Raw genomic sequence first — 15763 nt, 5'->3', positions numbered from 1 at the left:
CTGGAAACTCCATCCTTAGCATCTGTCATACACGTACGCTTGGGAGGCAGTCTAAGGGCTTAACTGGGAGAAACGCACAGAGCCAGGGGTTGATGAACGGCACTAACACTATTTTTCCCTCTTCCACAGACCACCGGAAGGAAAAGCAAATTAAGACTCCACTCTGTTTTGCTGGAGTCCCCAACACTTTACAGTGGTCCTCTTGTTTGTTTCTTCACACATCCTTCTCCCAATATACCCAGTATCTCTCCTCTGCATATGTCCAAACCAGTGCCATCTCACCTGAGCGGACCCTCTAATGTCCTCATTTCTAATCCTGTCCATCCTCGTCACACCCAATGCAAATTTCAACATCTTTAACTCTGCCACCTTCAGCTCCGTCTCCTGTGCCATCGTCTCCAGCTTATATAACATAGCTGGTCTCACTATCAAACAATAACGAGATAAAAAAACGAGACAACCCACGACGAGCTGGCCTGTGTCCATAGTATCAAAGATAAAGAGGGGTGAAGGACTCCATAATGTTAACCTCCTCAGGTTCTAAAAACATTTCAATTTCATTTCAAGAAAATCCACAGTTTTGGAAACATCTACTGGGACGGAATGAGCTCAGCAACAAGTAATGGATTTAAATAACAGGTTAAATTAACAACAAGAATCGTCTTCTCAATAAGAAACTGGTTGGAGTTTGGGGCCCCGACTTGGCTGGGCATCTGTTGGCTCACTGACGTCACGTCTCATTTCTGTTCAGGTGTCGCGTAAGGAAAAAAAAAGCAATTCAGAGGATTGAGTCCTAAAAAACAAGTCCGTTAAAATGAAGGGGAAAAAAGTGAAATAGCAGTGAAAAATGGCGACTAATTAAGAAGATAGTTAGAATGAAAACCTGCAGCCACTGTAGCCCTTCAGGACCAGAGATGGAGACCCATGCTATACGACATCAACAAGGTCAGACAGAGTATGTAGCTCCACTCCTGGTCCAGGCTTTGGTCTTGTCTTGGACTACAGTCAAAGGGACAGCAGCACGTCTGGTGTTCAAGTAGTCAAGGTGGGCTCATGTCACTCCTCTCTTCAGATCAGCACATTGACTCTCTGTGGCAGCACATATCAAGTTCAGATCCTTGTCTACAGAGTAAGTACTACATATATACAGATTATATAGAAACACTCGTGAGGTCCTCTACTCCTTCTCACCCAATCAGGTCTGCTGTTGAACGGCATCTGGTGGTGTCACCTCCACAGAGGCATCAAATCTCAATCCAGACACTCTTCATGTGTTGCTCCTGTCTGGTGGAATGAGCTGCCCGCTTCTATATGATATGTGGACTTCCTCAAAGTGTTTAAGAGGCTTTTGAAGACCCTCTTGTTTGGCAAAACATCTTCCTATCTAAGCCACGGAAGTGCAACTCGCTTGTGTTTTGTTCTCATCTCTTCACTTGTGATGGTCCGTTTTTGTTACCTTGTCCTGTCACACTTGTTCCCAAATAGTCCACCAGACTAATGCTTACTTGGATAAGGGATTCTGCTAAGGAAATAGATGTAGTGACCTGTAGGGGGTGTAATAGCACACCGGATGCCAGATACGATTGCACAGAACCAAGTCCCTGATTCAAATAAGGATTTATTTGTAATGAGGGATCTCTGAGTGGGCTTCTCTACACAGCCTCTACACAATAGATAGATACGAAGCTTCTGTTCTTTGTCTCCCTTTATTCTTCTTCTCATCCCCACCCAACAACCATCACCCGCATCCTCCTGACACCAATCAAAGGGGGAATGCAGAGTGGCTCCATTTGTGTCGGACCCGGGAGTACTTCCAGTGCCCCAACATCTCCCCAATGTCGATAGACAGAGTGATCTCTTTAAACAGGAGATGACCTCCCTCTGCAGTGCCACCTTGTGGTCCCCCAAGTACTCCAGCAGGGTTTCTCACCAGGACTACAAGCCCCCAGGTTGCTCACTGGCAGCAACACCAGCCACCCCGTATATCAGGGGTTTATCTCTCTACAGAGGACAGTCCCCCTCGGTCCTTTCAACCCAGTCGGGCAGCTAATCCATCCTAGACCTTCCATTATAAGATAAGGAGCCATCCATATTGTGCCTTCTGGATAAATGTACACATACAGTTCATATTGAAACTATTCCATCAAAAATATACTAGATGCTGAAAGCTCAAGGAGTAAATAAAAGCTCTTCTAAGCATGACAACCCACAACACAGACGTTTTGTGTAAACGCTCATGCAACTTACAGGTCATATTTCATAGTTTACTGAAAATGTTATGCCACTAACTTGGACTTACCCCCTTGACTTGTGCAAAGAGTTGAAAGAATGTTTTCAAAGGTCTTACTTAGGTCATCAAAATTGTGGATGTAAAATGCTCGGTGTTGAGAGCCGCTTATATTCACCAGCTGATTAAAATTAACCTTGCCAATGCCAATGGAGGAGATCTGAACGTCAATATTCCGCAAAGCCAACGCTGGAGCGGCGACTTCATCCTGAGACTCCCCATCAGTGATTACGACCAGGTACCTGCCGATGAAGGGTCGTTCCTTCTTTGATTTTTGAAAATATGAGTCTATAGAAGTCAGCGCTTTGCCAATCAGGGTTCCCCCGCCGAGCTGGTGCATGTTCTTCAGACTCGCGACGTGGCTGTTCACGTCTTTGGATAACGGAAACTGCTCTCTTTGGACGTCACTGTACTGCACAGCCCCAAATCTCGTGTGGCCATTCTTAACGCTTATCTTCTTCATGAGTCTTTCCACAAAACTGAGCATTTTTTGGAAATCCTCCGGTTCGATGCTTCCAGAGCCATCAAGCAAGAACATGATATCAGCTTCAGCCTTCTTGCAAACTGGAAAAGAAAAAAAAAATAAATAAACGTAAAAAAAACGTACGCTAGCGCAAGAGGAATATTCACAGAAAATGCATAACAACGTTAGAATACAACGAAGTGAAGCATAAAGGTGGTGGTTGTTACGACTTCCAGCTCTTGTTCATTTTTGCACCTCCTCCTGAATGGATCCTGGTGATTTATGTGTCTTTTCTGGGGTTTTAATGTTCAAGGAATTCTGAATTGTAAAGTAAAATTGAGGTTCTTGTGATTTATTAGCATTATTTTCCGTTGTAACGGCCGCCCCTTACCCGGCCGGCAGCTACACCTCCAAGACCTGTGGCCTGGATTAATCGCGGAGGTTAAATCTTAATCAAGCCGTACCTTTAACAAATTAAACCTTTCCCCCACAATCGACGGTGTAAAAAAGCACAAAAGAAAAGCAGATATGTAAACTTAAAAACTAATAAATTGTATTAAATGAAACAGACAAGCTAAACAAATTATAAATATCCCTCCACCAAAGCAACACCGTGACAAATCCCTAGATGAATACAACTACCCCTCCCTTGCCCTGGTAACATATAACAAACAACACAAATACCAAAAAAGAATGAATGAAATACGGTAATGAACGGTCGTGAACTGGAGTCCGAGTAACAATTGTCCTGAATGCAGATGACTGGTTAACCAATATATGAAGTGATTGTAATTCCCGGAAAAAATGGAACAGCCTCACCGTGTATCCTCGGCGGTGGTGGAAAATGATCCGACCCCGGGGTCTCTCGATGATGAGGGTGTTGGAGTGAGTCCGGCAGAATGAAAAACAAACTGGATGGAAATGCGCGATGTGAAATACAGCAGGTACAGGTGGTTCGTGCAGGTCGTATATCGAAAATCTCCTTCTCTCCTCTCCTCTTCCTCTCCTCTTGATTGTTTTTATAGTCCTGTGACGAATGTAATTGATTAATTGAAAACCGGTGTTTTCCAGGTATGGGGCTGCGATCTCCTTCCATCATCCATTCACTGACATACACAAACAGTAAACGGGACGATGGAAACAAGACGCACGTGGTACGAACACAAACACTATTACTACTATGTAGCCCCGCTACACCGTGACATCAATATGTTAGTTGCAGTGTGCTATGAGTTTGGGATGATTACGTGTTGATCTGGTATTAAAACGTATTTACTGTAAGGTGACAAATTTTCAGGCTCACTGCCATTGCAGTGTGTCCCAGTGCTGTGGACAAGCAAATAAGTGTGGTTGCAGGGGGCTTCTGGGAGTTGGAGAAAAGGAACAAAGTGGAATGCCAGCTTAGACCACCTAGTGAACAGCTTTAACTTCCTTAGCTTCCTGATCGTCACTCGGGCTGTAAAATCAGAGCTAGAAGCGTTAGTCCTGGGCGTCACTCAGGCAACTATATAGACATGTCTCACGTAAGCGTTAGAACTCAGGATTACTCGGGCTGTAAAAGTGTTAACTGTGTAAGTGCTGAGCGCTGCTTGGGAAACGATATAAGGACAGGATCAAGTGATACCCGGGCAACAGTGCAGGCACGTCTTCGTCTAGCCTCATAATGGCGTCTTGTAAGAAACGAGCAGTGATGACAAAGTGAATGTGACTTCAGGCAGTGAAAATGAAACGGACAGCAAAATCTGAAGAGATTCTGAAGGATCTGAAAGTGATGCTCGTGTCAATCGCACGTGTGCAGTGTGCTGTTCAAAAGCTGATCGGTGTGAAAAGAAAATCCGCAAGGAACTAAACTATTATTGTCCCGACTGTGACGATGGATTGGGTATTTCAGAGTGGTGGCTCTGAGGCTTGGGATCTGCACTGGCAAGTTCGAATCCCGTCAATGCCAAAAAAGTGACTCTGCTCTTTTGCGCCATTGAGCAAAGCCCTTAACCTGCAATTGCTGAGCGCTTTGAGTAGTGAGAAAATTACTAATTTATTAATTATTATTATTTCACCGCGCTTTACGATATACCACACAAACAGCATATACTGTATTGGCATTACTTTTATTATTTATTATTATTATTTGTATCATTATTATGCTTTCTACACTTCTGACTTTATACTTTTAGCGTTTTGCATGATTTACACAAGAAAGATCGGATTTAATAAATATGTCACTTTTTAAACCAATAAATGCAATGCTTTTTACGTGTTTTTTCGAGAAAACATGCTAATGCTAAGGAGGCTACCAGGCTTTGTACGTGTGTCACGTTTCAAGATGAATTCCACATGGATTAGACAAACTATTACTGTACAGACATGAAAAAACACTCATTTGCCATTTAATAAAACATGGTTTTCAAACTTTATCTTCTTCTATAACACGCTGCCATGGCCGTTTTGTTTGTCTGTCCAGGATTTGAAATCACCTGTTGCTCGCAAACCGTTTGACCTGAAATTTGGTACGCAGATACTACGTGACGTCTACTATCCACTTTCGAGGTGATGATTGACCTCCAAGGTTACTCCTCCTTTTATTTTTATTTTATTTTATTGTAGAATCAACTCTCGGCAGTGTGCAGCAGGGTGGCCATGTGGTGCATGCATACGGGCGCCTTTCTCATCCCTACCACCTTCCTCGTCACTTCCCCTCCCTCTTCATATCTTAAATCATTCAGAATTAAGTGCCAGCTTAATTGAAAAATGAAAGAAAACGTACTAAGCAATTGCAACACAAACACTGACTTAATCAGTTTTAACGAGAAAAGATGCCAACGAAAGAAGAAAAGAAGCGGGCCGCTAGGGTGGAGAAAAGAAGAGCTGCTCAGGAAACGGGACGCGCATCAACCTCTGAGCAAATGAATGATAAACGTACAGAGAAAGAGGATGAAAACTAGGAACGCTCAAGTCAAGTGGAGTCACTGCACGTTATCATTACAGCAGTGCACCATTACTGGTATACATATCTATATATATATATAATTCTTTTCGCGTTTGAAACAGAAATTACGTATGACCGCAGAACATATTATAATACAGGAACTAATCACTTCGTTTGTGGACGCCATTTTTATATCGTCTTTACAAATTGTGTGAGAGTTATTTTACTGATATTGAAAAGAAGTAAACACAAACACGCAGATCTATCCCATAGAAGTGCACCCCGTGTTGCCCTCTCCCAGCCCACCTCTCTGGACTCCAGCGCTGAGCTGTCCGCTGCCAGGCACGTTCTGACAGAGAAGTTTTATTAATTCATCCACGTGACTGTCGCGAAAACTGCCACATTCTAACTTTTTTTTTTAATTGGCAGTACTTGATAATAGAAGACATGAGTAAAACACTTTATGTCTTTCTACTTTTTAACTGCGCCAAGCTGTAGAAGACCACCTTCAGCGGCGAGGGGTCGTGACAACAAAGTGGATGCTGGAAGGCATGGAATGTTGGGCTGCTCTGCCGGGTCGACAGCTTCGCAGTTTCGGGCGGCGTCCTCTCTTCTCGCACACTTCGAGTGCCCCATTGGCTCATGGGAGAGTGGAAATCTTTGCGAATGAGTGTGATCGGCGCCATCAATGCGTGACTCTCTTTGTAAATTGTGCTGCACGACTACTTACTGTCCCTTAAGGTGAGTTCAGGTCACTAAAACCCCACAACATTCAAGGTTGCTTTTGTGATGAATTCTTTTAGGAAGATGGAGGGTTGACATCTAAGAAGATGTACCGACCTCTTCATGTGAAGTATTGGACTTGGGAATTGTTTGGACCTTCTGCCCGCTAAGCATGGAAGGGCAGCGTCCACATTTCTCAGAATAATTTTTCTCTTAAATCACAGGCACGTAGTGCAAGGTTGTCAAGCAGGTAGTTTACCCGAAACCACTGCAGTAGTACTCAATGTATCTTTACTTCTTAAATGTTAATGTTTTACTGTTTAATAATTTATACACTTCTTATATGTTCTTCAAATTCTTTTATCAAAATGTTTTACTACTTAATAACTTATTTTATAAATACTACATTTTACTTTTTCCCTTGCACTCAGTAATCAGCTTGTATATATAAATAAAACTCTTCTCCTCTCCTTCCCTGTGCAGATCCAGAGAATTACGTTCTGACGGTGCCTGACGTCACTTCTGGGTTTGGGGTGCCTCGACCTACCCCTTCGCCTCATCGACTTCAGAATCAATGCCACTGCCATCTTTCCCCGAGTCTGTTTGGAGTCTCCCGTCTGTGAAGACGTATTTCCGTGATCAACTTGCTATTTTATTTTTTTTTTGTACGCCAGTATCTGGGGATCACCTTTCAGGGCCTCAGCCCTTCAGTAGCGTATTATTTCAGGTACACTGCAATGGACTCGTTTTGTTTTTCTTTGGGTGCCACCATTTTGTGAATCCCATTGTCATGACACAGGCCCCGGTTGCCAGGGGTGTGGCCTTAGGGGTTATGACTTTGAGATGTCAATTGGTGAAAGGTTCAAAGGTCATCTCAATGGCCATTTTTGTATCTGAGTTTGCAGAAAAATAACAAAAGAATGGTGTGTGCTTATTTAGTTAATCCTCCTGATAAAGATTTCTGCTCTATGCTTTAGCACTCCCGTTGACCTCCACTAAATTGATTTGTCGCTGCTCATGAATTAATTCATAAAAAAGAATTGATCAGAAAGAGTGTCGCCCACCACCATTTGGCATTCATTTATAAACCTGCCTCTGAAGGAGATGGAGCTCTGTCCCCTGAAGCCACTCTTCTTGGCTGAAGAATCCTTAAAACAGACCACACAGTCATTTGTACCATATACAATCACTAAGAATTAAATGGGGACTCTGCCAAAGACCCCAACATTTTATCTGTGCTTGTCATTCTGAATGATTACAAAAAACATTTTTAATATTTGAAATAACAACCCTTACCATTTAATAATTTCATGGTTTCATAAAATAAGAATTATTAACAAATTTAAACCATGCATTGTCAAACAATTCCTTGATAAGGCACATTCAAAGGAGTAAAATCTCTTACCCTCAGGCAGACACATTTTTTGGACAACGTTGTTTTTGATATCCTTCAGTTTGCTAAAGTCGCTGACGTGGAACCTCGTGTCATTGGAGCCTGCGATCACCTGAAGTTCAGTGTCATTGGCGCGACTCACTCCAATGGCAAAGGTTTTGACATTTTTACTTCTTAGGGCCTTAGATGACACGTCTACATCATCCATGGATTTTCCATCTGTTAGGGTCAGCACGAATGTGGGAACGTTCCGGACTTGTTTTGCTTTATCAACGAGTTGAAGGGTGTAACTTAATGCTTTTCCAGTGTTGGTTGTTCCTAAATGCTGTCCCATTCCCTGAATGAGCTTCAGCACATCATCCTTCTCAGAACTTCTTCTTAACAGGACAGGATTTTCGGTGTACATCACGATTGTAACCTGAACTTGATTCGCTCCCAGTGGAAATGCTTGTATGGTGTCACGAAGAAAGGCTTGCATCAACTTAAAACTATCTTTGCTAATTCTTCCAGAGTTGTCAGCCAAAAAATAAACGTCAGCTTTTCTCATTGAAGTGCAATCTAAAAGAAACAAAGGAAAGAAAAAGAAACACAAAATCGGCACTGAAGTAACAACAATGATTTGTCACCATACCATACCATAGTGATGCCAGGATAGATAGATAGATAGATAGATAGATAGATAGATTTGAAAGGCACTATATAATAGATAGATAGATAGATAGATAGATAGATAGATAGATAGATAGATAGATAGATAGATAGATAGATAGATAGATAGATAGATATGTGAAAGGCAGTATATAATAGATAGATAGATACACATCCTGCCTTGTGCCCTGTGTTGGCTGGGATTGGCTCCAGCAGACCTCCGTGATCCTGTGTTCGGATTCAGCGGGTTCGAAAATTGATGGATGGATAGATAGACATGAAAGGCACTATATAATAGATAGACAGATAGATAGATAGATAGATAGATAGATAGATAGATAGATAGATAGATAGATAGATGTGAAAGGCACTATATAATAGATAGATAGATACACATCCTGCCTTGTGCCCTGTGTTGGCTGGGATTGGCTCCAGCAGACCTCCGTGACCCTGTGTTCGGATTCAACGGGTTCGAAAATTGATGGATGGATAGATAGACATGAAAGGCACTATATAATAGATAGACAGATAAACAGAGAGATAGATAGACATGAAAGGCACTATATAATAGATAGATAGATAGATAGATAGATAGATAGATAGATAGATAATATTACACACATACATTTGGAAGACAACTTCAGGGCTTCTCGACCTATAATACCACCCCTTCCCAGGAGTTGGCACCATCACCTAATGCCTCTCCTCTCATTCTACATGCATCTCCAGTTATTGAGAGTGGGCTGCTGAGTGACATCACTTCCAGTTCTCACACACCTGGACCCGTCTATTCTGCGTCTCATACCTCATAACCAGAGCTGCCACCATCATGGAGTCAGTCTAGCTCAGGACTCGCATGAGAAGCTATACTACATTCAACCTGGCATGTCATGTCTGTTTTCATGTTTTATTTTACTTTTGTCTTATGGTTATTTCAGACATTCCTCAGGGATATTCAACACTTTATATGTCTGTTTTGAATTCTTTAACATTAGATAGATAGATAGATAGATAGATAGATAGATAGATAGATAGATAGATAGATAGATAGATAGATAGATAGATAGATAGATGTGAAAGGCACTATATAATTAATAGATAGATGCTCTTCTCTCTATTACATTAGAAATGGTTTCCGTCATGCCCATGTTATTCAGCCCTGACCATGCCCCTCCACGCTGCTTATCCAATCATTACTCCTACTACACACATCCTCTCTCCATACCAGCCCGTGCCAGTCTCAGTGCTGCTAACTCGCCCTTCCACACAGTCAGTTATAATGGCAAGATGGAAAAGCAAATTATCTATTCAAGAACGTCAAATTTTAGATTGTGATACAAAAAGAGCGGCAAGAGCCGATAATGAATGTCAAAAAAAAGAAAATGAACAAAAATGAGCTCCGTATATATAAAATTAAGAACAAAGAGAATTGTCCAATAAACCATAAAAGAAAAAAATATCCCAAACAATATGTGAACAGAAATGCAAAAAAACAACATTCCTTGAATGTTAAGTTAGAGGATAAAGTAATTCACAATATTGTTTTTGACAAGGCGTTAATGTAATTTAATTTTAATTATGCTTTATTATATTTTACTTTTTATCTCTACTTTTACTTTTTACTATATTTTATTATTCATTGGTATTTAAAATAGACAGTTTTAGTGAAATATTCAAGTAACTGATTCTCTCTCTATAATAACTAAGGTCCAAACCGTCTTCCTCCTGCGCCCCTCAAACTCCTCTGTATGCCATCTCTTTAAAAACAATCGCTTTCTCTAACAGAGGGGAGCCCTAATGCCTTTACGGTTTCTCAGCCACAAGAGAATGGGTGCCCAGTGCCCACCCCCGGGGATTGGTGAGCAAAGTGAGGAGGGGTCGGAGCCCCCTGGTTAAATAAATAAATATACACACATACAAACACATATGCTGTAGACAGTATATAAATGAAAGAAGTCCGTGGACAGGAAGTCCCTTCACATGGAATCGCAGTTTTGAATTGAAGACAGAACTCTTGACCAATAAATGAGTTGAAGAGGCAGGTCTTCAATTTGAAAGTGTGATCCTGTGTGAAGGGGTGTGCCTTCAGATGTCATAACGTCATTGGTTAAAAGGCCAACTTTTGGATGTGTTTCCTTGTCCAACATCCCGATTCCAAGACCCTTTTTCACTCTTGCATATAAACAACTCTTTTTGTTTTTTTGGTTTCTCGACTACGACTCTTAGTTTTTGCTTTTGTTTCGATAACAGATCTCTAGGTTTCTCGGTTTTGACCTCAGCTCTCATTTTGTTTCTGTCTCTTCCTCTGGTCCCGCTGTTCTCTCCTACTAGTAATTGTAGCATAAACAATACAACCTCATCCTGACACTCAGCTTGTGCATCTTTAATAGTTTTTTCTTGCTATATTCCCCAAATATAATTTTCGGTTTCACACCCCAAACCTGTTTTTCTTGATTCTTCATTGTCCGTTTTTGACCTTGGCTAGTTCAGACATCCCCTTCCCTTCTTTCGATTTCATTCTTCCCTCAAACTGCCGCTACAGTGCGGTCAGTACGGCGTAATTCTTGCCACGCTCAGAGCCTCAAGGTCCACCACTGGCACAGAAGCCTGCTTTGATTTTGGATAGGCAGGTAAACCAGAACGAGTCGGAGTTTTAAAGATTAATTTTCAGAACTCAGGCCTGTTTTACGTTTTATAGGCCTGCACTTCACATCAGCTGTGAAGAAGAGACATCTTTGTAGCTAGTAGTCCAACTGGTCACTGGAGCTAATTGAGTTCTCCTTCGACACGAATGGCCAAAACAGTTGTTGCTGCACAAGGTGTGGACCCGAATTTGTGTCTTGGGAGCCCAGTTGTGAAGCACTGCCTGAGTGAAGAAATCTTGATTACGCCTGTTTCTAACCATGGCTCCACTTCCAGAGGTTAAAATAATCCTTAAAAAATAATCCTCCCTAATTCCCCCTCCTTTTGAAAACTACCATGACCTCTCACCTTTCATAAAGCCCTCCATCTTGGATGTAAAGGTAAGAGGAGAAGAAACAAAGCCTGAGTTGAGCTTAGAGTGTTTAGACACAGTGCGTTAGAGACACCAAGAATGACATCATCTTACCTGTCGTTGTGCAAATTTCACGGAAAATTTTATTTTTGATTTCCTTAAATTGGGTGGATTGGTTAAGGTAAAAAACTTCCTCTTTCGATCCTGCAATTTCCTGCAGCTGAGTCTCATTCGCACCTTTCACACCAATGGCAAAGGTTTTGACCTTGCTGCTCCTTAAAGCCATTGCTACTTGGGTTACGTCGTCCTTCGACCTTCCATCTGTCAGTGTCAGCAGGTATGTCGGCACACTGCGAATGTTCTTTGCTTTTGCGATGAGCTCCATAGTGTAATTTAAAGCTTTCCCAGTATTACTTGTGTGTGTTTTCTGCCGAATGTTCTGGATGGCCTTCTGCACATCGTTTTTCGTCTTATGAACATCGATATTAAACTCGATTGATGGATCCCCTGCATACTGGACCAGTCCGACCCGAACTTTACTCTGCCCTATTTCAAACATTTGCACTACGTCGACAAGGAAATCCTTAATTTCAGTAAAGTGACTCTTGTCGATGCTGAATGAGCCGTCAACCACAAAAAAAATGTCTGCTTCTTCTGTTTCGACGCAGCCTAAAAGCAAAGAGTAAATAATAAACACAATTAAAAAAGTTTTAATTGAAAAGGTGGATACAGTTAATAAATTTCTTACTTTCTAAAAGTCACATTTAGGCCTGTGCCAATAGTCACATACGTTTACATTGTAAATACATTGAAGGAACAACATGAGTAAGAACCGTCGTACTTCACATGTATTTCTTGAATTATTCCTTTCCAATTTAAACTTTTCTTGGTTAACAAACCATTTTTAATGGTATTTGGGTATTTGACTTTTGCTTAGTGTTCTCATATAATTTGGACTTTTTAATTTTTATGTTCTTTTTCTCCATCGTTTAAGAAGATCAGGGCCCTCATGCATAACGCCGTGCATAGAATTCACACTATAACACTGCGTACGGACAAAAGCAGAAATGTGTGTATGCACAAAAAAATCCAGATGCATAAATCTGTGCGTTCGTCAACTTCCACGTTCTTTCACTCCATAAATTCCGGTCAACGTGTAAAGTAACGCACGTGCACTCGCCTGCTGTCCCACCCAAACTTCTCCCAGAATTACACCTCTTCAATATGCAAATCAATATAAATAGCCAGTAAGCTCAGCGTTCAGTGAAAAGGCAATAGCAAAAGCACAGGGGGAAATAGAAGAATTTCAGTGAATACCAAGTAGTGGCAAAGAAAAAATGTACTATTTGTTGGTTTAAACAACAAAAGGAAGTTGATTGAGTGACATAGAGTGTCGGAGAAACTGGAAAGCTCAAGTTCACAAAGTTGCACAGTGCCCGAAATAAAAAAGAAGTTGTCAGATATCAAAGTCGCCGTGAAAAGGCGAATTGTAGCCCACCGTTTGAGTGTCATATGAAAGATTATTAGGGTACAGAGAAAAGAAAAAAAAAATAGGGACACAGTGGGAAGAAGGCACGAAATGTCAACTTTAATCTCTAAATTTCCACTTTAATCACGTATTTGTCATTAAAGTAGAACATCATAAACTTCATCTTAAAGTTGTTTAATTTACTAGTTTCTCAAATCCCATCGTAACTAAAGCAGCACGTTAAATGCTTTGTTTTGTATTTGATCTTCTATGTGCTCTATGTGTGTGAATCACTACGTGCTTTTTAAACCGGCTTTCTCTTCCTCCGACTGGACACAGAATCCATTACATTCGTGATATTACAGCTCTCTGAATAATTAAAACACTGAGATGTATACGTGATATCATTTTCATGATGATAGGAATTAAAGCACATTATTAAACATGAGGACATGGTGGCGCAGTGGTAGTGATGAGCTGGCACCCTGTCCAGTGATTGTTCCTGCCTCACGCAAGATGCTATGTAATAGACGTTAAGCCATCTGTAAGCTTAGAACGACGATTCTTCTAAACTTTTAAGGAACATTGAAATATCTTCATAGTACATGTTTAATTATTCTATCTATCTGTCCTTCCAGTGTCGTGCCACCACCAGCAAAAATACAGCGTGAGGCAGGAACAATCCCTGAATGGGGCGCCAGCAGCTCACTAGTGCTGCAGCACTGTGTCCTCACATGTTTAATTATTAACAATATAGATTATTTAAATGAAATTAAAGTTTTATCTGTATAATAAACATATTTTGCTGCATTTTATCTTAAAAATGATATCATCATCATATGTAAATATGCGCTTTATAAAGTGGCGCAGGTTGTGCAATATTATAACTGTATCTCAAGTTTACAGTGAGGTGATTGGACTTATAAGTTCTACCAGGAGCACTTGATGGACTGATTGAGTGCGTTTAGAGTTCTTCAGGTGAAACTGTTTGTGAACCGCGAGGTCCGAACAGGAAAGGCTCTGAAGCGTCTCGTATGAGAAGCAGTTCAACAGACAGCATGGCTGAGGCAGCGTGTCCTTGATGCTGTATCCCAATAATTCTTTTTCCGATCAGATTGCACACTCACTGCACCTGAGCTAATGGATTCCAAACACCCTTCTTGATTTTCAAAACTATTCATTTCATCAGCTCTCCTGCTTTTTGATTTGCAGCTGGTATTTTCACTTTGATTCTGGCAACTGTGTGGCTGTCTCGCCGATATTGACCTTTTTCTGCCTTTCTGACTATGTCTTGTAATTACCATGGAGGACAGTTGGACACGTTAGCAGGATGAGGAAAGTGCTTCTTGACTGGCCAGAGGCATATAAAGGATGGACCAGCAGAAGTACCAGGCCAGGTGCAGTTCCATCCCCCATATGACAGGTGGCAGTGCTCCTCCCGAGTGTGACGATGTGGGTTCTGTTTCACGCTGTCATCTTGGTTCTGGACACCGTCGGTAATGTCACCGATGAGCTGGACAGTGAGGCACAAAAATGAAGGAAAGGGGATGGTGCAAAACTGCAAAGTGCTTTTATTCAAATCAACAAACCAAAAACAGCGTCCAAATAGTGCAGTGCTTCAAAGTTAATAAATAAATAATCTAATCCCTTCCTTTCAAAGATCCAAGAGGACACTGGGAAAATGACCTCTCAATTAATATATCAGAAAAGGAGTGGAAAGTAGCAATGCAGAGAATTCACTCGAGCTCCATATGCGCAAAGCATACAATTATACAACTCAAAATTATATATCGAGCACATCTGTCTCGACTAAAACTCTCCAAAATGTTTCCAGGGCGAGAGCCAACCTGCGAACGTTGCAACCAAGCCCCAGCCTCACTGGGTCACATGTTCTGGGCCTGCTCCAAATTAACATTATTCTGGACAAAAATTTTTAATTACCTCTCAGACAGTCTTGGACTCACAATCCCTCCTAACCCATTAACAGCTGTGTCTGGTGGTCTTCCAGAGGGTCTTAAAGTGGAGAAGGACAAACAAACTGTGATGGCATTCACTACAATGTTGGCACGCAGACTCATTCTGATAAACTGGAAGAACCCAAACTCTCCTCTTTTAAGTCAGTGGGAAACTGATGTGTTATATTATTTAAAATTGGAAAAAATCAAATACTCAGTTAGAGGATCCGTTCAGACTTTTTTCAAAACATGGCAGGATCTAATCAGTAATATTTTGAAATGATTTTATAAAGCACAGAGAATTTGTTGATTTAGGTATTTTTACAAGCCTTAAATTTTACACCGTTTGGCTTGCTCTCTCTCTCAGGGGTGGGGATCGATCTGTTCTTAGCATAATTTTTTTTTGTAAAAACTTGATTGCTATGTATTGATTGTAATAAAATTAATGAATAATAAAAATAAATAAATAAATAAATAAATAAATAATCTATAAAAAAACGGTGAATTGTGAGAGGTTAAAAACACCCTAAAAAAAATCCTTTAAAAACAACAAGGTTAAAACAATAGCTTGAAGCAGTTTTTTAAAACAAAGCCCGGTGCCTTCTTTTACTGGTGACTCCCCGGCTTCTCCCATCCAGGCTATGCACCAGGAGAGTCACCCAACCTGCAGCTGACCTTCTTCACTTGACTGGTCTGGTGGCCTCCCGATCCCTGATTTCGTTCAGCCCCTGCCAGACTGAGACTTGGCTTCCCCCAACGGCCAGGACGCTCACACTATGGATCGACTCCCGCTGCCTTCGCTGCCGCGAGCCATCCTTCTCCCAGTCACTCCTGGACAGCAGGAGCGACCACTACCGTCGGCACCTGGGTGTCGGCCAAACACCCAGCTAGGGCTCGTCTCTCCC

General features: G+C 41.4%; 1 protein-coding gene across 1 annotated transcript in view; it reads right to left on the bottom strand.

Moving 5' to 3' along the window:
• The window catches only part of LOC120516009 (collagen alpha-6(VI) chain-like), a 202962-nt gene that overhangs the window by 153261 nt on the left and 33938 nt on the right, over positions 1–15763 (bottom strand). Inside the window, exons 5-7 of the mRNA XM_039737435.1 lie at positions 11550–12104; positions 7805–8350; positions 2300–2851 (exon numbers count right to left, since the gene is read on the bottom strand). Of these exons, the coding sequence (XP_039593369.1) occupies positions 2300–2851; positions 7805–8350; positions 11550–12104 (1653 nt within the window). The remainder of the gene's footprint in view (positions 1–2299; positions 2852–7804; positions 8351–11549; positions 12105–15763) is intronic.

The sequence above is a fragment of the Polypterus senegalus genome, chromosome 15 (genome assembly GCF_016835505.1).
Source record: "Polypterus senegalus isolate Bchr_013 chromosome 15, ASM1683550v1, whole genome shotgun sequence".
NCBI classification, from domain to species: Eukaryota; Metazoa; Chordata; class Cladistia; order Polypteriformes; family Polypteridae; genus Polypterus; species Polypterus senegalus.
This window is presented reverse-complemented; position numbering and strand designations above follow the sequence as displayed.